At 50.6% G+C, this 24,277-nt stretch overlaps 1 protein-coding gene across 2 annotated transcripts in view; it reads left to right on the top strand.

Moving 5' to 3' along the window:
• The first annotated feature begins 3,205 nt into the window (after nt 1-3,205).
• Nucleotides 3,206-24,277, top strand: part of SAMM50 (SAMM50 sorting and assembly machinery component) — a 32,821-nt gene continuing 11,749 nt past the window's right edge. The window contains exons 1-11 of one of the 2 annotated variants that reach the window (XR_009565422.2): nt 3,206-3,403; nt 8,266-8,376; nt 9,806-9,907; nt 10,735-10,822; nt 13,962-14,068; nt 14,548-14,678; nt 14,916-15,003; nt 17,383-17,511; nt 18,009-18,080; nt 18,875-18,961; nt 21,488-21,558. Coding sequence is in view for 1 of the 2 variants with exons in the window: in XM_030855698.2 (XP_030711558.1) it covers nt 3,383-3,403; nt 8,266-8,376; nt 9,806-9,907; nt 10,735-10,822; nt 13,962-14,068; nt 14,548-14,678; nt 14,916-15,003; nt 17,383-17,511; nt 18,009-18,080; nt 18,875-18,961; nt 21,488-21,558 (1,007 nt within the window). In the remaining variant the exon portion in view is untranslated. The remainder of the gene's footprint in view (nt 3,404-8,265; nt 8,377-9,805; nt 9,908-10,734; nt 10,823-13,961; nt 14,069-14,547; nt 14,679-14,915; nt 15,004-17,382; nt 17,512-18,008; nt 18,081-18,874; nt 18,962-21,487; nt 21,559-24,277) is intronic. The other variant, XM_030855698.2, reaches the window with a different exon arrangement.

Here is a 24,277-nt window from a genome sequence, read left to right as displayed (position 1 = left end):
GCACGCTGTGCAGCGAGGCCAAAAAAAAAGGGAATGTACGTTGTGACTGTCAGAGAGGGTAGAGCTGTGTCGCTGCGCTCCTACCGTGTCCTCTGCCACCCTGGCCCTTGTACACAATAGGGTTCTCAAATGCTATGTTTGGCTCAGGGCTCTTGCTGTAATATGCAGGTCAAAGTCATGGCTTCTCCTTGAGAGGAGGCTTATTTAAGAGAATAACAAGGAAATGCAGGAAGAAAAGTCTAGTTTATTCGGTGTTTACAGTGTGCCAGGCCCCATGCTTTAGTTCATTAAATCCTCACTATACCATTATGCTTTAAGAACTACTATCCCCATTTTACAGATGAGAAAACTGAGCTTCCGGGAACCAGGAGCATGAATTTTTGAATAAGTGTCCAGCCTCTGTGACTTGTGCTTAAAATTTGTTTGGTCTCCTAGATTATCTTTGGAGATCTCTGTCCAAGTTTTCACACCTAAAACAGCCTTTTGAGTTTGAGCTGGGGGTCAGTGAGACCCGTGAAGCCCCACTTTGGTGGCCAGAGGCAGGTTGGCCAGGTCTGTGGGCCCTGAGCCCTGGGCACTCGGAGTCTTACTGGGTAACAACTGGGCAGTGTTTTGAGCTTCTCCCGCTCAGACACCTGGTGGCTGCAGCCTGTTATGTATGCCCCACCCACCATCCCCCATTTAAAAATTGCCAGAAGAGGGGAATCCAGGGTCGGGAGGCTTCTGAGCCACCATCTACTCCACCCCACGCCCCCCACCCTCTTGAGACCCTGGGACACGTGGGTATCATTCAGAGGTGGCTAAGAGCCAGAGGTGGGACCATGTCACACTCTCTTTTGTTTGGGTCCCACCTGGATTTAGGGTAAGTCACTTAGTCTCTCTGGCCCTAAGTTTCATCTTCTACAAAAGCCTACCTTACTGTGATGGTTAGATAAGACCATTTACGAAAAGCACTTGGCACCTGGCCTGGCACGTGGGTATAGGGACAGCTAATCCTTGTGGTGGGGGGGGGGCACTCTCCCTGGGCCAGGCACAGCTTTACATCTGCTAACTCACTGAATCCTCAAAGCGATCCTGTGAGGTGGATGCCATTACTACCCTCACTTTACAAAAGAGGAAACTGACCCAGAGAGGTAGGGGCCTTGCTTACAGCCACACAGCTTAGCAGTGGCAGAATCACTGCTGAACCCCAGCCAGCGGGTCTGTCCATAAAGCCAGCGTCATAACCACTAAACGGGAGCTAATCTGGTTGTGATTCCCTGTCAAGTGGTGATCCAAAATGGCTTAAAAGCCTGCAAAAGCCCAGGACCTATTACTTCCTAGTGTGAAATGCAAGCCAATTAAAAAAAAAATCTTTTGTACAACTGCCAGGGTCCTTAGCAATCTCATTATTTTATAGTGGAGAAAAGTGACCCTTAAAACGAGTGTGACTTGCCTGGGGTCAACAGCTAACTTATAGCCCAGTTCTTTCATCAGCTTGCAGCCTCCTGAACACATGCCCAGGCCCAGACGTCTCTCGCCGCAGGCCTGGGCCTGCACACCTTTCCCCTTCTCGTGCAAGGCCGTCCTGCCTGCCTGTATCACGGCCCTGCATCCTTGTCCCCCATCTCCCGCGGATGCCCTGCTGCCGCCTCTGCCTCCCCTCCTGCTGAGCTCCTCTTCCACCCATTTCTGGCCAAGTTCCTTATAAGCAGGTTCGCGGCCCCATGTCTTCAAAGACGTTAGAAACTAGTAATGAAGTCAGACATGGACATAGAGGGTTCTTTTTTGGCGGTACGTAGGCCTCTCACTGTTGTGGCCTCTCCTGTTGCGCGGGCTCAGCGGCCATGGCTCATGGGCTCAGCCGCTCCGCGGCATGTGGGATCTTCCCGGACCGGGGCACGAACCCGTGTTCCCTGCATCGGCAGGCGTACTCTCAACCACTGCGCCACCAGGGAAGCCCTAAAGAGTTTTTTAAAATGAGGGGTTCTTAAACCTAGTTGTCAAAAGAATTACCTGGCACGCTTTAAAAATATTCAGATCTCCAGGTTCTGCTTTCCAGAAGTTGGTTCAGTAGGTCAGGGCTGAGGCCCAGGAATGTGCAATTTCAATAAGCAGGGTGTGTCGGTTTGCCCTAGCCTACGGCAGGGGAGCAGTAATTCAGCAAATATTCACCAGGTCCCTGCATCACGCCAAGCACTCTGCTAGCCTCTGGGATCGTGGAGGGAACCAGACAGACTGGTCCCCACCTCTGGGGACTGATAGCCCAGCTGCGAAGACAGATGGATAGGTCACCTGGCAAGGGATGCAGTGTGGGAAGGAGAAGGGCCTGGGAGGCAAGAAGGGGAATGTGGACTTAATATTTACCCCAGGGATGCTGGAGGACTTCCGGTGCTGCTAATCAAACAGAAAAGAGTGTCAGGGTCTCTGGGAAGGGGTGGAAACATTAGTGCACATGATACTGAAAATCCTTCTCTCATTTTGTCTCTTACTTGTTTCTCTCATTGCATTTATCGCCACGTGACTATTACTTATTATATACTGTCTTCTGAGCGGGGGAAAGCTGTTTCCACCACCCAAACGAAGCCCCAGGGCTGTCCTGTTCTCCGATGTGAGTGGCCCCCATGCGAACCCCCGATGACACGCACTGACATTTACTGCAGTTGAAAGAATAATGGTCATTTATTCGCTGCTCACTAAGTGCCCTGCCCTGCGCCAGGCGTTAATAACACTCTCATGCGAGCCTTGTAATCCATCCCTGCGAAGCAGATAAGGCCGTCACACTTCATTTTGCCAATGAGGAGGCTGAACCCTGTGGGGGTTCAGTGACTTGAAAGCTCCGTGCGGCCAGCAGGAGAGGAGCAGGGCGCCGATCCGGATTTGTGCGGCTCCAGACGCCGGGTGAGGCCACTGTTGCAGCCGCGTGTGCCGAGCCTCGGCCAGAGCGCGGGGACAAGCGCTGCACCATTGGGCCGAGGTGCCAGGAGGGTTAAGGGAGACACGTGAGTGAAGTCCCGGCGCGCCCACCAGCTGGTCTGGTCTCCCCGAGGGCAGCTCCGGCACTCCCAGCGGGACCCTCACGCAAGGCCCCCACCACGCGCCAGCAGCTTCCCGGGCGCCACAGAACGCTCGGCGCTCGGGCGGTCTCCAAGTCGCAGAGCTTCCCGGGGTAGGCGTGAACATCCGGGTCATAGATTCTTAAGGACCAATGAGTGGAGGAACCGTGAGCCAGGAGGCGGGGCGAAGGCGGGACATGATGGCCGCCCCCAGTCAGCCGCGTCCGGGGGCTTGTGGGTGTTGCACCAACCGGTAGCTCCGCCACTGGGGACTCGCTCTCTGCCTCACCCGCCGAGACTTCGTCGGGCCAGGGCAGCTCTGGGAGGCGGCGGCCAGAAGCGGAGCCATGGGGACAGTGCACGCCAGGGTAAGAGGCCCAGAGACCCGCGGGCTGCGTGACCTCTGGGTGGGCGCCGCGGGGGACGCCGTCGCGGCTGCGGCCAGTGTTGCCCTGGTGAGGGGACTGCAGGGCTCCGAGGCCGGTGCGGAACGGGGCCGGGGATCTCCGCCTGTAGCGCCCCAGCGCTGGGCCGCCGCGGGCCGGGTGGAGGAGGCCGCAGAGATGCCGCCAGCAGGTACCGCAGGCTTTCGAGCAGAAAACGGATACTCAGAGGAGGGGCGTGACTTGCCCAAGGTCACTTAGCGAGGCAGTGGCCCGGAAAGGACTCTTGGGCTTTGCGTGATGTCCTACAGCGGAGGAATAAGTTCTTTCTGTCCTTAGCGGTTTCGGGCGTCTTAGTTCCTTACCCGTCACCTTTTCCGAACTCTCCCGCCTAGCCGCTCCTGGGGTCTTGCTAGACTCTTAGAGCACGAAGTAGTGTCTTCCAACCCAGACCCAGCTAGGAGTCCTCGTGTCTCTTGGTTACCGTGCAAAGACGGAACCTCGCTGAGCTTTAGTACCTCCTTTTAAAGCGGAGGCAGTGATAGTACTCACCGGGCTGTTAGGAGAATTGAAAGACAATACACGTAAAGCACTTGCTCGGGTGCTTAGCGCGGCCCCCAAGCTGCCCAACTGCTCTTTATCGTAATCTTAACTGAGACCCACAGAGTGACTCTTTGTCCAAGGTCACACCGTTAGAGCCTCAGAATGTGCTAAAACTCAGATCTCCTGAGTCCCAGCCCTCAACACAACGTCTCTTCTACAACGTGATTGTTTGAGTTGCCCTGCTGAGAAGTTGTCAGGAGTTTCCCAAAAGAGTTTAGCACAGACTTCTCAGCTTGGTGTGCGGGAATGGACTTAACTTCCATTTCCGGATACTTCCTGCAAATGAAACACCGTTCCTCTTTCGACACACTCTTTGGACCGTGCTGTTGGGCGGAGCTTCCTCTCTCATCACTCACCCCCACTCCCATCTTCAGCTGGCAAAATAGTCCCATCTTTTAGAACTCAGTTCAAGTCACTTCCTATATGAACCTCCTTATCTCTCCTCATTTTGGATGTGTTGCCAACCTCCTTGACATTTCTGCTCTGGCGCCCTGTCTTAGCTCTGCATTTTTGACTTATCCTTTTAAAGTCTAAGTTTCTAGATGACGGTAGGAGCTGCATTTTACTTGCCTTGCATCCCTTGTAGCATCTTCGCAGAGTAAGCATTCATTCGTTTATTCAGCTAATATCTACCGATGGTCAGCTCTGTGCCTGGCACTGTTGTAGGTGCTAGGAGTACAGGAAGAAAAAGTCTCTGCTTTTATTAAGCTCCTTTGACACTAAAACTGCTGCTCCTTTGATGAATGTATTGACAAGAAATAATTTCAGTTCTTTAATTTGGCCTTTACATTTCACTAGCCAGCGTTGTTTGAATTTTGCTCAGGACTCACAGTAAGAAAACATCCCATATTTGCTATCTGGTACCTTCATGCGTATGTGAAACAAAAGTTTTCTGAAACAGTATTTACCCTTGATACCTATTGTTTTTTCTTGTATTTTCTATCTGATTCTAGTCTATATCACTCTAAGGATGCTGCTCATAACTCATTAGATTTATTTCGTGTCCTATTTCTCCAGCTACCACTGCCTTGCCTAGTGCCTGGCACGTGGCGTTCGATAAAATTTGTCAACTCACTAGTAGACCGATCTGCTTAAAGGTTAGAGGCTAGATCCAAATATTTACTTTAATTCATTACACTAAATGCGTACCCGGACACTGGAATGTAAATTCTGTGAGCGTGAGGACCTTGTAAGCGCTTGTCACATGGTGGGTGGATATTTGGAGAATGAATGAATCTCTAGTAGTGAAACAGTTCATTTAGGACATCAGGCTTTGGTGCAGTGGTGAAACTGTAAAGACATCACCTTTTGAATTAAAGGCTAAATTTCAGATTTAAGAATACAGATGGGTCTAGCATGTCTTTGGTGAGGTGTGTTTCATGCTTTTGAGGTTTTAGGAACCGTAATGGAAATTTTTTAGCATAGACTTTATGCCCAAAGTCTTTTTGTCAAGCATTCAGATTCAGAAGAATGAATATGTGCGTATATTCCTAACCATAGTATATGCTCTGCATATACTTTTTTGCACTACGTAAACTTAAATACAGAAAGCACATTCATGAAATGTTGCATTACAAAGTTACTGTTGGGCTCCCCTGGTGGCGCAGTGGCTGAGAGTCCGCCTGCCGATGCAGGGGACACGGGTTCGTGCCTCAGTCCGGGAAGATCCCACATGCCGCAGAGCGGCTGGGCCCGTGAGCCATGGCCGCTGAGCCTGCGCGTCCGGAGCCTGTGCTCCGCAACGGGAGAGGCCACAGCAGTGAGAGGCCTGCGTACTGCAAAAAAAAAAAAAAAGTTACTGTTTTAATTTGTTCATATTTTTGAGAAATATAGTAATGATCTCGTTTTAAAAATATTTACACACTGGACTTCCCTGGTGGCGCAGTGGTTGAGAGTCCACCTGCCGATGCAGGGGACACGGGTTTGTGCCCCGGTCTGGGAAGATCACACATGCCGCGGAGCGGCTGGGCCTGTGAGCCATGGCCGCTAAGGCTGTGCGTCCGGTGCCTGTGCTCCGCAACGGGAGAGGCCACAACAGTGAGAGGTCCACGTACCACAAAAAAAAAAAAAAAAAATTTACACAACAAAAACGAAAGGATAATTATGTGGAATAAATTCTGTTTCTTTGCCCAGCATTATCTTCCCTTTTTACTTCTGTAAATAATCCACTTCTGCCACTGAGGGAAGGACTGGTTCTGTCTTATGCATGGCTGCATTCCCTGCTCTTTAGGGAACAGTAGGCACTCAGATGTTTATGAAATGTGAGAACAAAAGAAAAAATCATTCACTCACCCATTCCATAAATATTTGATTATTTCTGATATAGCAGGGCAGATAAAAATAAGAAAAAGCAGTACCTGTAAGGGTCATAAATTTCCTCCAAGAGGTGTCTTGTGAAGGAGGGACTGATTCTCCCTGAAGAAGCCAGGGATGGCTCACAGAGGAGATGGCACTGCAGGTGGTTCTTTCAGCTCTTTCGGGGGAGGCAGGTAGTTAACCTGGGCGGAGAGAACCAGGTGTGCACAGACACAAAGGTAAGGGTCGGGAGTGGTGGGGATTGAATCTGGAGTAGCAGGTGGGGGCCGCATGGTGGAGGTCCTCACGTGCCCTGCTAAGGAATCTAGTTGCATGTGCCCCTGAGGGCACCTTTGAGGACTCTCGGAGTCTTTTAGGGCAAGGATGGGAGAGAGGACATGGCGCTGTCAGGCCATTACCTTTCCGGAGGACCAGTGGCATGATGGAGGATGTGCTGACAAGAGGCCGTGAACATTCCAGGGAGAAGGTGAGAGGGGCCCCGAGTCCCCACTGCTCCTCATTCTGCAGATGTCAGACGCTCCTGTGCGCTTCAGAAGGGCTTATCTGTAGAGAACTGGTGGAGTGAGGAAGCAGCCGGATACTAGTTCCCATAGTTTTCCCCAGAGTTGCCTGTTTCTCCCATCACCTGGTGCCACACTAGACCTTCTGAATCCATTTCCACGAGTGTCTGGCAATCCCCCTATATATGTAATAAATACACACTGTTATGTGTTCATTATTATACGAACTATTATATTATCATGTCTCCATAATTATTATTATAGAATCCTTATTCAGAAGATGCTAGAATGCTTTTGAGACAATGTCAGTTCAGACTGAAGGAAGGGACTGCTTTCTGGCTGGCCTGTTTTATGAGCATATGCAGTTCCCCTTAGTTTGTGAGACTTTCTGAACCAAAACGAATTATGAGTCCAGAAACATATTTTTTACTAATTTGGCTGGTTAATATAATTATCCTAGAATGTATCCAGTTTTGATTTTAAAAATTAGGATACTTTCTATGACGGGAAAGCAAAAAAAAAAATTTTTTTTTTTTTGGTCTTCAGATGGCCTCAAGTGTACAGAACTAGGTGCGGTATAGTCCTCGGTTCATGGCACAACCATCGTAGGTTTGTGCCTGACCCTTTTGCTGATGAAGTTTCGTCTTTGCTTTATGAATTAACAATACTCTGGACAGCGAGGGGTCAGCGCCAGCCTAACACCTGTGCGTCGACAGCCACTTATGCTGCCCGTGTGCCCCCCACCCTGCTGCCTTCAGCCCCAGAGGGCACCACGGTCCTGAGTTTTCTGGGGCACCGTCTAAAGACAAAACTAAAAGCTTTTTTTTTTTTTTTTGGCTGTGTTGGGTCTGCATTGCTGCGCGCGGGCTTTCTCTAGTTGAGGTGAGTGGGGGCTACTCTTTGTTGCGACGTGCGGGCTTCTCATTGCGGTGGCTTCTCTTGTTGCGGAGCATGGGCTCTAGAGCGCAGGCTTCAGTAGTTGTGGCACGCGGGCTTCAGTAGTTGTGGCATGTGGGCTCTAGAGCGCAGGCTCAGTAGTTGTGGTGCACGGGCTTAGTTGCTCCGCGGCATATGGGATCTTCCCGGACCAGGGCTCAAACTCGTGTCCCCTGCATTGGCAGGGAGATTATTAACCACTGTGCCACCAGGGAAGTCCCAAGCTTTTTTTTTTTTTTTTTGCGGTAAGCGGGCCTCTCGCTGCTGCGGCCCCTCCCGCTGCAGAGCACAGGCTCCGGACGCACAGGCCCAGCGGCCATGGCTCACGGGCCCAGCCACTCCGCGACATGTGGGATCCTCCCGGACCGGGGCACGAACCTGCGTCCCCTGCATCGGCAGGCAGACTCTCAATCACTGCGCCACCAGGGAGGCCCCCAAGCTTTTGTTTTTTAATATAAGTTCATTTATCTGTGGTTCCTCCCTCCCTTTCAGAGTTTGGAGCCTCTTCCAGCCAGTGGACCTGATTTTGGAGCATTAGGAGAAGAAGCTGAATTTGTTGAAGTTGAACCTGAAGCTAAACAGGAGATTCTTGAGAACAAGGATGTGAGTATCCTGTTGAGGGCTGGATAGAGTTGTTACTAGAAACACTCGCTTCCACAAGCCGCTGGGGAAACATAAAGGGATTAACCTGTGTCAACACCTTTATCAAAGGAGAGTTTGCAGCCAACTACATTTCAGAAAGACTGGACACTTGGAGAAATAGTTTCTGGTTTTAAAGGAATCGTTTTTCCGTGGTGATTATTTACGTGGCAAGTGTAAACAAACACATTTTTGAATTTATGTTACAAAAAAAAAAACCCAAAAGTATTTCAAAGAGAAACTCAAATTATGCTTAAGTTTATTCTTTGTTCCCTGCTCCCAGAAAACAGACCTTGGGTCTTGAATAAAAGTTTTTCTAAACTTGGTTGCCTTTGAAATTAAATACAGTGGGAGAAATGTAAGCACATTTTTCATTAATTCTTTTTTTTTTAGATGTTGGGGGTAGGAGTTTATTAATTAATTAATTTATTTTTGCTGTGTTGGGTTTTCGTTTCTGTGCGAGGGCTTTCTCTAGTTGTGGCAAGCGGGGGCCACGCCTCATCACGGTGCGCGGGCCTCTCACTATCGCGGCCTCTCTTGTTGCGGAGCACAGGCTCCAGACGTGCAGGCTGAGTAGTTGTGGCTCACAGGCCTAGTTGCTCCGCGGCACGTGGGATCCTCCCAGACCAGGGCTCGAACCCACGTCCCCTGCATTAGCAGGCAGATTCTCAAGCACTGCGCCACTCGGGAAGCCCCCATTAATTCTTTGCTTAAGATCTTAGTATAGTATTCTGATCACCTGTAAGTCATACATTTCCCTACCACTGCCCATTATCCCTTCTTGATTTGTCTCTGTTGCTCACTACCATCTACTGTACTGTGTATGTTGCCTATTTCTCTCCCCTTTAGAATATAACCTCCATAGAGGCAGGAATTTTTATGTTTTGCTCACTGCTATATTCTCAGTGTTCAGAATGATACTTGGTTCATAGGTAATCAGTGCATTTTTATTCAATGAAGTGAGCATTTATAGACAGGTGAGAGGCTCTGAGCCAGCATTTATCAGGCTATATTGAAATCCACACAAGATCTCTGGTAAAATACATGCCGTTACTACACCAGGTCACGGTCAGCGTCATCCAGAGGCCAGTGCTCGGGGAACATTTGGGGAAGGATGTGTAGGGGACCTCTGCACCCTGCCTGGGTTTAAGACTGACCTGGACCTTGGTCACCTGGCTGCAGAGACCTTGTTGATCTCATTCACAGGAAGTAAAGACCTAGTCAGTTCAAGTGACCAGTTTTTTGAAAAGGTGAGGAATTAAGAAGCGTGGATCATTAAATTAAAAAAAAAAAAAGTCTTTGAAACTAATTTCAGACATTTGTCTTTAGCCTCGATGCCTGACCTCTTGCCCTGTCTGGTACTCAGTAATCTGCGTCCCCTTGTCACGTCTAGGTGGTCGTCCAGCACGTTCATTTTGATGGGCTTGGAAGGACTAAAGATGACATCATCATGTGTGAAATTGGAGATGTTTTTAAGGCTAAAAACCTTATCGAGGCAAGTATTCCCTCTGCTTGGCCTTCTTGTCCATTCCCTTCTGAAGATCCCATGAAGCTCTGTGCGCTCACACACTGAGTACCCCGCCCCAGCCTCCACGGATGACCTTGTCGCCTACGCTGAAGGGGGCTGAGCCCCCTCAGTTCCCAGAAGCCTCCCACATACTGACGTGCGTTTGCCTTCACCCTTATCCCGGAGAAGAGGTGTCTGTCCTCCCGTCCACGACTGGCCCCTCTCTGTGTTCCTCAAAGCCGTCCCAGCGCTGCCGTAGAGCTGGTGGCAGTAGGTGTTGACCCTTCCCGCACCCCGTTAGCACTCAGTGTGCTTCCCCTTGAGGGCCCTCAGCGACCGGGGGCGTGGGCTCTTGGTAGTTACCCACCCTCGCCGTCTCCTCGGGCCTTTACTCTGTTTATCCATTGGGGTCTTTCCTGGGTTGCACTGTCGTCTTCTCCTCCATGGCTTCCTTCTGTCCTCTGCCCTCGGCACCACATCTCCCAGCCTGGGCAGAGTCGCCAGCAGCCTCCTGAGGCCACGCCCAGCTGCCTTCTCCCAGTCCCCGTTTCACTTGACCTTTCAGCAGTGTTCGGCCATTCCCACTTTAAAAAACTGTATATATTTTTTTAAGCTTAAAGTAACTTTTTACTAAGTAATCTTTTTACTCAAGTAACGGCTCACTTGTCTGGTCTTAGTGGGGCGCTCTTCTCAGGGATCAGTACTTCACACCACATGCTAAGCCGCCGGCCTAAATGCTACAGCCACCATTTACATTCCCGGATCTTAGAGGAATACAGTCTCTATTTTTATTATTATTATTTTTTCTCTTACAGGTAATGAGGAAATCTCACGAAGCCCGTGAGAAATTGCTTCGTCTGGGAATATTTAGACAGGTGGATGTCTTGATCGATACATGTCAAGGTGCATATTATGGTGCGGTTTCTGTTTGATTCCCTCCGTCCTCCAGGATCACAGACACCTCGTGTCCAGGCAGAGAGCGCCTGTGGCCTCAAGGGAGTAACTGGATCTTTACGTCAGGCCGAGGGAGGATGGGTGACTTTGAAGATGCTGTTGTCTGAGCCCCTGGATGGTACCAGGGCTCCGAGAAGGATCTCCTTCCGAGAAGGAGAGAGCCAGGCTTTTCTGAGTAGCCCACCCCAGCAGGTGTCCGGATGGGCTCTTAGCAGACTCCACGTAAATGTGTGTTAAAGAGGAGGGCAGTAGGAATCAGATTTCACTTTTGGTTTTTGTTCATTTGCTCGTTTGTTGTGTGATATTGGGCAATTCTGTCCACTTGGTCAGTGTTTATTCTTTCGTTAATGAGTCCCTGCCATGGGGGGAGACAGTAGCAGACAAGGCATAGTCTCCTTCTGAAGGAGCTTCTGGTCAAGTGGGAGAGCGTCGGGGACAGACAGAGAAGTGAGGACAGTTCAGCTGATAAGTCGTGCTGTAAGCAGGGGATGCTGGAGGAGGAAACTTTGCCTCTCCTGGTGGGGCGGAGGGAAAGACGGATCCGAGATTTCCCGGAAGGGGTGATACATGAGCTCAGACCTAAAAGATGTGTGTGAGTTCGTTTGGGGAGCAGGGCTGATGAGGAGTGTTCCAGGGAGAGAGAGAGTGTTTAATAGGCCCAGTGGCCAGAGAGAGAAAGGGTCATTGGGTGGACCACAGGGCTCCGTAGAGCCAGAGTGCAGATGTGGGGAAGGAGAGTGATGAAAGATAAGGCAGGAAAGTGATCAGGAGACTGCATCGTGAAGGACTTACTACGTGGCTGCAGACTTCATTCTGAGTTGAGTAGACATCTGCTGAAAAATACATATGTGGAATGAATCAAGGAACAAGTGAACTCTTCAGGATTGAGTGGAAGATAGTTTTGAGAAGATAAAAATGAAAAAGTAGGGCTTCCCTGGTAGCGCAGTGGCTGAGAGTCCGCCTGCCGAAGCAGGGGACGCGGGTTCGTGCCCCGGTCCGGGAAGACCCCACATGCCGCGGAGCAGCTGGGCCCGTGAGCCATGGCCGCTGAGCCTGCGCGTCTGGAGCCTGTGCTCTGCAATGGGAGAGGCCACCACGGTGAGAGGCCCGCGTACCGCAAAAAGAAAAAAAAAAAGGAAACAGTATATGAAAGTGCTTGCAAAAATGTAAAATACTATATGAATGAAAGGGATTTCCATTATCTGGAATATGGATTCATCTGTGACTAACAGAGACACCAAATACCAGTGGCTTAGGCAAAAGAGATCTCTTTCCATGACAGGTGGGAGACCACCATCTGGGGCTGGTGTCGTCATAGCTCTGCTCCCTGAGGTCACGACCTGGGGCTGGTGTCGTCATAGCTCTGCTCCCTGAGGTCACGACCTGGGGCTGGTGTGGTTTTCTCCTGGTGCTTGTCACTGCACCGTCTCTAGGGTCCCCTGGTCCCTGCGATGGCTGAGCACCGTTCCAGCCTCAGGAAGGAGGAAGGAGGGGTGAAAGGGCACACCACTCTCCACGAGCGCCTGTCCCACGTGTTGTACACAGTTCTCCCCTCTCATCCCACGGCCACATGGAGCTATAGGGCAGGCTGGGAAGTCAAGTCTGTGTGGCCACAGACCCAGCCAAGACGTGAGGATTCAATTACGATGAGAACCGTGGTTCTCAAAGTGCACCCCCAACCAGCAGCTCTGCTCTCCTGGGGACCTGGCAGAAAGGCACATCCCACTGAAGCCGTCCGGCACGGCGGGCCCTGCAGGTGACTGATGCGTGCTGAAGCATGAGACCCGCTGGACTGGTACGCAGCGAGAAGGGGTGCTGGGACACCACCGGCTGTCTCTGCCCCTTGGAGTCGCGGTAGTAATAACAGAAGTGTCTGTGCTGGGCTCCGTGGGGAGGGTTTCTGTACACGACCCAGTTGGGGCCTTACAAAAACCTGGGGAAGTGTCATGGTTATTCTTCTAGAAAAAAACATTTTTCAGCTAAGGAAACAGGCTCAGAGAGGTTTAAGCGACTTGCCCCGGTCGAACAAGTGCGTGACCGAGTGGCCCTTGCCGCTGCTCCGGAGGGCTTGCTTCGTGGCAAGCCTTGTGGGTGGCATTTAGTTTCAGCGCTCTCCTGTCTGTCGTAAATGTGACGTGTATGTGGTCAGCGGGTCCACGTCTGTCAGTGGTTCTCCGCCCTGGCTGCCTTTAGAATTACCCGGAGCTTTTAAAAAAGAATGGACGCCATCCATTTGTCGACCACCTAGAATGTACAACGCCGAGAATGAAGCTTAGTGCAAGTCACACTTTAGTTCATAGTAGCGTCTCACTGTTAGTCCGTCAGTTGTAGCAGACGCACCACACTAGTGCAGACTGAATGAGGGGGAAATGGGTGTGAGGGGGTGAGAACTTTATACTCAGTTTCTCTATAAACCCAAACCCGCTCTGAACAGTAAAGTCTGCTAATCAGAAAGAAGAGTGGTGTCAGGGCCCCACCCTAGACCAGCTGAATCAGTGTTTGCAAGCCAGTGCCTGGGTGTCTGTGAGTCTGACAGCTCCCAGATGCGGCTGGTGTCCAGCCAGGGCCGCAGGGTCAGCCCCGACCTTTCTGAGGGGCGCCCAGGCTCCTGCGGCGCTCAGCCCTGCTCCCCTGCCCCCGGGGCCCACAGTGGCTAAGGGGTAGCTGCACTGAGCTCAGGCACCACACGCCCCGCTTGGGGAAGGACAGGAAGATCCACCTCCTCCATCTGTGTCGACGTGTTGCTTCTCCGCCAGGGTTCCTAGGGCCCCTCTTGTCACAAGAATTCCACGTTGTAATGTCAGCTGAATTGAGGCCCCAGGTATTCTCAAGGGCCTCACTAGTAGGGGAACAAGTACGTTTGGCAAATAATGTAAATAACGTGTGTTGAAGTAATGCTGCTGCTGCTGATTCCTTGCAGCAAAGTCCGTTTTTGATATCTTCCGTTTGGCGTCGAGGTGTAATGGGATTCTGTGTGTGCATGTTCTTGGGCTTTAAACCCAAGCGTTTTGTCATTTGCAGCAGTGGGACCAGACATAAAACTGCATGCTGGAGCTGTCTGAATTGTTTCATCTTTTTCACTTATTAGGTGACAATGCTCTTCCCAACGGGATAGACGTTACCTTTGAAGTAACTGAATTAAGGAGATTAACGGGCAGTTATAACACCATGGTTGGGAACAACGAAGGCAGCATGGTGAGATACAGGTCTTTCCCTTCCTAACAGTGGAACTTTCAATCGTGAGCTTTGAAAACACGACTGATGGTAGTTTGGGAACTCTTTCACGCCCCTCAACCTTTATTTGTAAACTATCCCGTGGTCCTCATTCATATTAGAGTTGATTATAACATGCTTTTTTATAAGTGTGGATTGTTTGGGAGTGATGTGGGCATATCACATGTTCATATTACTAGTTTCCTGTTGAAATTCCCCTAAACTCCAAACCCGTGGAGTTGACTTCTCTGAGCTTCAGTCAGAAGGTTTAGCCTTCTTGAATTCACCAGGTGTGTGCGCTCAGCGGAGGCACGCTTGAAGGATGAGGAGCGATCACAAATGAAAGGCAGACCCGCATCTACAGTTCTGTTCTGTTTGAGTGAGTCCCTTAGCTCACGCAGTCTTTCTAAACAGTTATCATTCCTTCCATTTAAACCCCTGCTGTTTTTTTTTCCTCCTAGGTACTTGGCCTCAAACTCCCTAATCTTCTAGGCCGTGCAGAAAAGGTGACTTTTCAGTTTTCCTATGGAACAAAAGAAACTTCGTATGGCCTGTCCTTCTTCAAACCACAGCCTGGACACTTCGAAAGAAAGTAGGAAGCCGAACAGATCATTGAGTTCAGTGGCCTGGTTTAAAAGTTAAAATAGGTGGCTTGTTTGTGAAAAGAAACTCTGCAGAATCAGCTGACCCTTCTGCAGTGTTACAACAAGCCCGTAGATTTCCCCATGAAGATGAACCCCTGAAGTATATTTTTAAATCTGTTGATTTAAATGTGTACAAGTTACAATCACTGTTTCAGCTTTTAAAGCTCTGTCCCATTGTCTCCTAGTTTCTCTGTAAACGTATATAAAGTTACGGGACAGTTCCCTTGGAGCTCACTGCGCGAGACAGACAGAGGAGTGTCAGCCGAGTACAGTGTAAGTAGCTTTTCAGTCCTTCCCTTCGGACACTGGGACCAAAGAGTCTGTTGATTGATTGATTCCCAAAGACAGCAAGTGGGGGCAGGGCGGGGCGCGCATAGCCACTGTGTGGTCTGATGCTCGGAGCCTCAGGCACTGCTGCTGGGGTCGCCCTCTGTTCTCTGCCCTGCCGGCAGGGCACCTCTTCACTAGCCAAGTGCACGTGCCGGGGCCAGAGAGTGGCTAATCTCCATGGTGGCAGCTCCTTTGACCTGGTCACATTTCTTCCCTGCTCCTGACTTCCTGGGACACCATCTGTTTGTCCTTCCTGTACCTGCTAAGATCGAAACCTGACAGCCAGTGAAAGTTACTTCAGGTTTCTGGAAGCTTTCATCATTGGTTTACAGTTAGTTGACGTCTAGCAGGATGCAGCACATGGAGTTACTATCGTTTGACCATTTTTTGGCTTTACAATGAACGCTGCTCTTTCTTTTCTTCCTTTCTAGCTCATCCTTATTCCTCCCGTCCTGTTCTAGGCTTTAGTTAACGAGGAAAGACCTTGAGACACAATCTCGTATAAAAATAGTTCCCCAAGTCTTCAGACCAGCAGCCTCGGGCTTACCTGCAAATTCATGGTCCCGAGGGACCTGCTGAGTGAGCATCACCAGGAATGGGGCCCAGGAAACTGTCTCAGCACGCCCCTCGTCGCCCCTGCCCCGTGACTGTGGTCTCACAGTCCCCAGTCCCTGCCCAGGCTTGCCTCCTGCTGTGCGCTCAGCCCCCTGTGGGCACTCGAGACGCATCAGCCACTCATGCTTCTTACCCTTGCAGCCCAGAGTCATGAAAACTGAGTGCTCCGAGGTAGCCAGGAGGGCGCAGCTCAGGATGGAGACGCATGTCCATTCTCACCTCGGTGTGGCCGCCCTACTCCATGTGCAGGGGGTTGCCCTCAGACCCTCCTGCCCAGTGCTGGGGACGCGGCAGCCGACACCCTGGCAGACACTCTTCTCTCCAGCCCTGCCCTCCCGCAGGACGCGGAGGCTACTGACAGGGTGGGAGGTTTCTCCCCACCTTTCTCTCCCGAGTCCCCTTTTATCTCTTTCTTTTAAGCCTTTTTGAAAGAGCAGATCCTCAGGAGAGTAGAAGCACCTTGTTTGTCCACGTGGGATAGAGATGCAGGACGTCAGAGTGTTGGAATAGGCCGCGAGGGAGGGCAGGCAAAGGGACGCAAGGGCTGGAGCTCCTGCAGCTGCAGCCCTGCCGTTGAGAGCAGAGGCTGCGGAGGAGAAAACCGCATCCTCCTCATGTGTGTCCTCGGGGTCTGCACCAAGTAGGTGCTTGCTATGCAAGCCCAGTGGCATCATCTGGGCCCTGCCTCGTCCTCCTGCTGGGAATCCAGAGACACAGATGTGTCTCCTCTGAGCAGTAGTGTTTCTCCCGTTAAGAGCCGCCTTATAAGGGAGGGAGGAAGGCTTTACGTCAGCTCTCCCCCTCCCACAGGCATTGGGAAAGTAGCTGCGTCTTGGGACCCTCATTGCAGAAAAGGCGGCTGGGCAGGCCTGCCCTCCCACCGTCTGCCTCCCCAGGGCCTGGCCCGGTGCCTCGTGGCGGCTTCGCAAGGAATCGTGCTGAGGTAGTGGCCCCACGTTGTCACCCTGGAAGCCACGTGGGCTCTCTGGGCCTGAGTGCCGCGAGAATGCCCAGCGTGGGACTCCCTCTGGGGACTGACGTGGCCTGGCTCCCTTGTAAGGGTTGCATCACTGGTGTCCTTCCCAAGGCCACCAAACTACGTCATTCGCTGTTCACAACCAACCTGGACATTTCTCTAAGACGGAAGTCTAAGACAGGCTGGCTTGGCTTCGAGGGAAGAGGGTCAGGCCAAGAGGCGGGTCCCACTTGCCTGGACCCCAGCGTTCACTTGGCTCAGGCCTCTCTGGCCGCAGGGAGGAAGCTCTTCACTCATGTGTAACTTGTCTCCTGGCTCTTCTCCAGGGGCTGATGTGGGTCATCTGGGTCACCTCTCCTGGCTGCAGACAGCCGGCGGGGTGTGTGTCCGATGGTCTTAGCCTGGAAAAGGAAGCAGTCAGTTACAAAGCTGCATGCAGCTTTCAGACGAGCCACCCCGTCTCCGCACCCAAAGCACAGCCCTGCCCCTCGTGCAGTTTTTCCCTTTGATCGTGGCCATGGCTTTCTCCCCTCCTCCCTCCTGCCTGCCTGCTCTGTTCCCTCCTTCCCCAGCTTCCCTTCGTCTCTTCCTGTCTCCCATCCATCATTAAAAACATTGTGTCTTAGCTTTTAGTCCGTCCATTTAGTGCTGCCTCATCCCAGGACCGGACTTGGGGCGGCCCCCTGTCCGCGCAGCACGGAAGGCTGACGGTTTCCCGTGTTTGCCTGCAGTTTCCCATTTGGAAGACCAGCCACACTGTGAAGTGGGAGGGCGTGTGGCGAGAGCTGGGCTGCCTTGCCAGGACAGTGTCTTTTGCCGTCCGAAAAGAGAGCGGGCACTCGCTGAAGTCATCTCTCTCGGTAAGGGCAGATGTGTAGATACTTTGACGCAGCCGTGCTTTAAGTTGGGAGAATCGCCTTCGCCTGCATCGGGAGGGATTGAGAAGCGTCACAGTTTGGGAGGCTAAAATGGTGCCTTCTGGTCACTTGAATTTCTGGACACAACCGCATGTCATTTTTTCTAAGTAACATCAGAGGTAACGGGCAGTGGCGTGTGTAAGAGCTGACTGTGGCATCTTAGTCGGGAGCTGGCTGAGTTGACTGGTCAGGGTGTCGAGCTCCCTGAGAGAACAGAGCCGGCGATGGGTCGGAATGGCCCACCCAGTGGATGTGACTTGTTTCCCCGACTCTCCCAGGTCCCTCACATGTAACATGGGGTTTCCGTAAAGATTAAGTGTCAGAAGAGTTATGGAATGCTTAGCACAGTGCCTGGCATACAATTAGTGCCCAGTGAGTGTGTGGTGTTGTGTCAGAGGCCTGTTTGAAGTGCAGACGCCCCCGATCCGCATTTCTTTCAGCACGCGATGGTCATCGACTCTCGGAACCCTTCCATCTTACCGAGAAGAGGTGCTTTGCTGAAGGTTAACCAGGTAGTATTCCTTCCCCCGTGACTTCTGCAGGCTCCGTGACCCTGGAGGGATAGGGCATCATGCAAGGGTAGTCACGTTTTTAATACATTTTCCTCTCATTGTGAAAGTCCTTCTAGAATGGCTTGCAAGGGTGTCTGTCCCCATCGGGGTTCCTAGCCCTGGATTTGCTCCCTGTAACTCAGGCTTTGCCTTCACAGAGCACAGAGTCAGGATAAGGTTCCGGTCTCTTTGGTGGTGTCACTTACTAGGCCAGGAGGAAAGTTGTGATTTGATGGGAGTGACTTCCCTGGTGACCCTTGAAGAACACCCAAGGCAGGGGTTGTAACTCACATGCCGGGAGGGCCTGACAGGTGACCTCGGGGAGAAGCGGGGCTCCGACGCTCTGTTTGCCTGATCTCAGTGTCAGAGGAGCAGCTAGAAATCAGATTTTCATAGGAAATGTGCCAAATTGTAAAAGGTAGGCTGATTTTTTTTTCCCCCGCAAACACTGATTAGGCCAAACAAGCCGTATCGTCCTTAGCAAGCTCTGTAATGAAGCGTTGATGTCGCCAGTGTTTTGCTCTCACACGTAAGGAATGCCGTTCTCTGCGGTTACTCAGTGTGTTTAGTGATTGTGTACCTCTGTCAGGCCCCTGGTACCATCCAGAACAACTAGGACGTAGCTTCTAGGAGACAGAAGTGGCGTGTTGCCTTTCTAAGCATACAGAACAGCAGACTTAACCGCAGTGACGCTGTTGAGAACCCTCTGTAACAGGTCTGTTGGCTCCCTTTGACCTGAGGACCCTCGCCCACAGGAGCTGGCAGGCTACACCGGAGGGGATGTGAGCTTCATAAAAGAAGATTTTGAGCTTCAGTTGAATAAGCAACTCATACTTGATTCAGTGAGTATCTCGTCAGAACATTGTCACCTGTGTTTTTATCTCTTGTTTTTGGAATCTTATTAGAAGATCTCAGTTCCCAAATATCTAAAACAGTAAAGAGGTCAGAACACTGATGCTTGAAAGTCAAGCGCTTAATCTTTTCAGTTTAGCCAGACTTGAAGCTACCTTGGGGAGAAGCGATGAGCAGTCCCTTTAAAACTCATCTGTCAGTCATTGTACGTAAAAGAGCCCCTTCCCCACTTACCGCTCAGGGCTGTCAAGCACGTGTGTCTGGAGGACAGGGCTGCCGCTTTCTTCGTCTCCTGCTGTTACTTCCAGAGAAATTCTGTGTCTTCACCTTGTTTTGCTAGGTTGTCAAGGCTCTGGGTGCCTCCAGGAGTTTCTGTGTTAGCCAGTTTGGTTTAGTTCCTCCTGATTCCCTCAGGACCTTAGGAGTAAGTGACTGGATTCAGACCGAGGCAGTGGAGCCCCAGGCTGGGAGACACCATGCTTATTCTCCAGTCTTCCCAGCGCCAGGGCGACTGAGGGACGGCTCTCCACACCCCCACCGCCTCCTTAGACCCTGGGGACCAGGAGTGAGTTTTAATGAAGTGGGACATGCTTTTGTTTTAGAATCATTTATCACTGCTGCCGGTCAGTCCTGGACTCAGTGCACTTCAGATTTGGTTCCTGCCTTTCCCCTGCCACTGCTCTTCCGGAGGCGGCCAGGGGCTTCTCGCTCAGTTCGGCGAGCTCTTTCTGGTCCCCTTCTGTGCTCCCTCCATGGCGCGCTGTCAGCCATTGTTGACTCCATTACGACTGCTTCTCCTTCCACGCCTCGGTTTCTCTTTCTCAGCCTCCTTTCCCCCCATCCATGCACCCACCCGCCCCTCCCTCCTTCCCACATATACTGGCTCCCAGGCACTGTCGGGGCGCTAAGAATACCTCAGTAAATAAACACAGTTCCCGTTCTTACATGCTAGTGAAGGAAGGCCTACACGCAAATAGCTTTATATACAGTGCGGCAGGGGTTCACAGGTGACGTGAAGAGCGATCCAGCAGAGTTAAGGGACAGAATGCCACCACGGGGGTGCTGCCTTATCTTCGAGGGCCAGGGGAGGCGTCTTGGATGAGGCCCGTAGCACTTAGAGTGACTTAAGGTGAGCCCTCCACCCTCAGTGGCGTCTCCCCAACAGCTGGTCGCCCAGAAACAGCTGAGGGAGCAGGGCGGGCTGACCAGGCCCAGGGTGCTGCTCGCTGAGCTGAAGACAGGTCGGTGAGTCCTAGTGACCGGCGTGGAGTTTCAGCTGGGTGAGGAGCGGGGGAAGGGCAGGAGAGAGCGAGGGGGCCGGTCCGCAGGTCCTGCTGGCACTGAAGGCTTGGGCTGGGGCTAGAGGGAGCAGCTGGAGAGGTCTAGGTGCTGGGGGGGCCTGGGGGCCTTGGGCCCTCGTGGTCGCCGAGGTCAGCAGGACACGAGGCCCGGTGGGCTTGTCTCAGGTGGAGAATCAGTTCTCCTTGTTGCCCCTCCTTAGGTTGGGACCATTAGGCGGGGGGAGGAGGACAGCGTGCCGGGAGCGCCTCGTCGCCAGGGGAGCTGCTCGAGAGCGCGCGCGGCTCTGGCGCCTCGCTTTGTTCCGCGGCATCTGTCACGCTGTTGAACAAAGACTTGAATTTCTCAGAATAGAGCGTTTGCTTGGCCTGCTCTGCCCACTCTGTCCCAGTTTTCGTCTGTAATCCTTCCTACGGAAGCTTCTAAAAAGGAGACATCTGAGCAGCTTTGAAGGACGTGGGACTTTGCATGTCCGAGAGAGGACAAGGTGGGCAGAGGCGTGGGGATGTTCAGGAGAGGTGGGTAGGTGGGGGCCACGGAGGAGGCCTGGGGTCGGGAGCCCAGAGAGCATCGTTGTCGTTTAAGGCATCCCTGGGTCAGTTCTGTGCATGGATTACGTGGGTGTGAAGATTGGATCCCTGACCTAGGGTTAGGTCACTGCCCCTGACCTGTTAGATAGAGGCGGGGCTCCGTCCCCGAGGGTTGGATTGGAGGTATGTCTCTTTGCATTTCTTAAACGTAGCAGTCTTGCACCCGCTACCTTCCTTCTCCTGAGATGCCGTACGCACTCAGTCCTCTCAGGTTTTGAGGCCGAGCCAAAGAGGCCTGGGTGGATGCAGAATCCCTTGTCCAGGGCCCTGGTCTCCCCCTTCAGGCCATGGCTTGTCCCACTGGGTTTGGCTTCTCGGAGAGGAGGGAGCTGCCCTGTGTCGGCACGGAATCCAGGCCCTGCTTAGGCTGTGGGCTTATGTATAGTATGTCTTTATTCGAAATTTGAAGTTGCCAGTTACAAAAGTATCCACAAAACACTTCGAGCTGTAGTTCTTCCCCTGCAGGAGCCAGGGGTTCCCCTTCCGCAGCCCTTGTGCCCCGACCCAGAGCTCTGCACGCTGCAGGCACTGGGCACGACCAGATCTCAGGGTGTTTTCTGTCTGCTAATGCTCGTTGGAAGGAAAGAAACAGTGGAAGAACACGGTTGTGTGTTTATATTTCGATAGGTGTTTTCAGCATCTCTCTGGGGTGGAATGTTGGTGCCCATTGGTGATAAGCCGTCAAGTATTGCTGATCGGTAAGTAATAATAAATGAATGGGTGGTTTGCACGTGGCTTCCTTTGGATCTTCCTGCTTGGTTTATTAGAAGGTATTTTAGAGAAGTTTAACTATTTAGGGAAGCAGATATTTCAAATTTTCATTTAGTTTTATGTTTAAGCTAATTTCAGAATACCCAGTACACCCAGTATACCCAGTATACCCAGTATACCTCATACTTAATATTTTTCGCTTGTGGAGCAGAGAGGTACTTTATTATACTAACAATTTTGTATTCTCTTTGAGTATGAAAGAGTTACATGTATGTAACAAGTTCATACATGTTACAGAAATATAAAAACAGAGAAACATTTAAGGAAGTGAAGGAGTCCTGCTCATTGATAAGCGGAGTTAACATTTGGGACTGCGGTCGACTCTTGAACAACCTGAGGGCCAATCCCAGTGACGCTTGTAGTCGGCCCTCCGTATCCACGCTCCCTCCACAGCCAGCGTCAGCCAGCCACTGGTGGTGTAGCTGTAGCATCTGCTGTTGAAGGGTGTCCACCCGTAGGTGGACCCACGTGATCAAACCCACGTTGTTCAAGAGTCAGCTGTATTTCCTGTCAGCCAGTATTTTTGCGGGTGTGTATTTGTGTGAGCGTGTATACATATAAATTCACGTACACATCTGTATTAAAGTGTTGAGATACTGTATTTTGCATGCAATTTTGTGTCCTCCCTGCTTTTTAAAAATTATACAGTAAATCAATTCACCAAGTCATGGGAAATTTTTCGTAAGCAGCATTTTAATATTTCGTTATTTGCATATACGTAGCACTGTGAAGAATCTAACTTTGTAAATAATTTTTGTTCGTTTTGTTTTCTGAGGACAGATTCCTCAATGTGGAATTACTGTCTCAAAAGAAAAGGAATGTTTTTAAGGCTCGCAAAGAATATCGCTGGAGCCTGCTTTTCCGAAAACCTGCTTGTTTAGGAGTAGCTTCTGCTCCTGCCAGCAGAGGGTGAAGTTGTATTGTTGCTATTATTAGTTGCTATTAGTAGAAATAGCACAATTGTCTTGGGGTCAAGGAGCTCTGTCTTTAATCTTGCATTAGGTAAACTGCTGCTTTAGCTTAACCTAGTTCAGCCTTCTTGGATGGCAGTTTGGGAGTAGAAAAAATTCTAATTTCTAAACTCTGAGACTTAACAGTTTCACCTCCGTGAATCTAAGGTACAGAAATGCATTCATAAGAGTACAGAGATTTATGTACAAGGGTGTCCATCGGGGGCATTATTGAGACCAGCAGAAATTCTAAAACTACCCGTAGGGAAGTGATTAAATTCAAACACAGCCATTCTAAAGGGACCGTGTAATCATTAGAAAGGATGAGGTAGGTGCCCCTAAGTTAAAGTTTGCATGGAAGTATGTTGAGCTGCTTGCCCGCTGATCAGGGGCAAAGCTTCTGTGTGCACGTGTGTGTTTGCAGGTAGCACCAGGGGTCTGGAAGTCAACCACCAAACCAGTGACAGTAGTCACTTCTGGAGATTGGAACACAGTGGACAGTAGGGAGGGGAAGAGCCTTTTCACTTTTTGTGTTTCCTGGATCATTTTAATTCTTTCAAAAGAATGTGTGTGATTTATCATTTAAAAAAAATAATAAAGGGACCTTGCTCTTTGTTTCTATAATTAATGTTAATGAGGTATTCAGAAAGGCTTTGCTTAGAAATCCCAGATAGTAAAGACACATTTTTAGACTTTTAAACTCAAGTTCAAATGAATAAATTCATAAAGGCTTTTATCCAGTGGGACAATGAGAAAAACAGTGCCCTGTTCCCTTTGTGCTGAGACGTGGGACGTTTGTGGCACCACAGGTCAGTGAGAGGCTGGGGGTGGTCAGCTGACCAGAGGTCAGCTGGTGTGGCTTCCATGACAGTCGTGTTGGAAAGACCATACACAGCTTCTCCGGTCATTTTAATTCATTATCTAGTAATTACCATGGTCTAAAATCGGGTTCTAAGAAGCTGTTAGATTTTATAGCAAATAGATGGGATTTCTAATTTTCTTTTTTTTTGGCTGCGTTGGGTCTTCATTGCTGTGCATGGACTTTTCTCTAGTTGTGGCGAGCGGGGGCTACTCTTCGTTGCAGTGCACAGGCTTCTCATTGCGGTGGCTTCTCTTGTTGCAGAGCACGGGCTCTAGGCATGTGGGCTCAGTAGTTGTGGCTCACGGGCTCATTAGCTGTGGCACGCGGGCTCTAGAGCGCAGGCTCAGTAGTTGTGGCGCATGGGCCTAGTTGCTCTGTGGCATGTGGGATCTTCCTGGACCAGGGATCAAACCCGTGTCCCCTGCATTGGCAGGCGGATTCTCAACCACTGCGCCACCAGGGAAGTCCCTTTAATATTTTTTTATTTCATTGTTTTCAGTTTAAAAGAGTATGATAACCCAGTCCATTAAGGAACACAAGGAATTCATTAAAAAAAATTTTAACATACACTTTTTTTCTAATTAAAAATCACTGTAATAACATAAAAAAAATTAAGATAACAATAATTCTATTTTGGTCTATTTCCTTCTAGTATTATTTTCCTCTTATTTGTAACATTCAGGTCATTACTATTATATAATTTGTATCCTGCTTTTTTAAAAAAACTTAATTAATTTTTAACTTAATTATTGTGAGCATGTAGGAGGCTGTTTTGAAAAGGTGCTGCGTGATGAATTCTCATAGACTTCAGATAATTCCTTTATAACAGACAGT

The sequence above is a fragment of the Globicephala melas genome, chromosome 10 (assembly GCF_963455315.2).
Source record: "Globicephala melas chromosome 10, mGloMel1.2, whole genome shotgun sequence".
NCBI classification, from domain to species: Eukaryota; Metazoa; Chordata; class Mammalia; order Artiodactyla; family Delphinidae; genus Globicephala; species Globicephala melas.
Note: the sequence above shows the minus strand (reverse complement) of the source record. Positions and strands in the feature narration are given on the sequence as shown.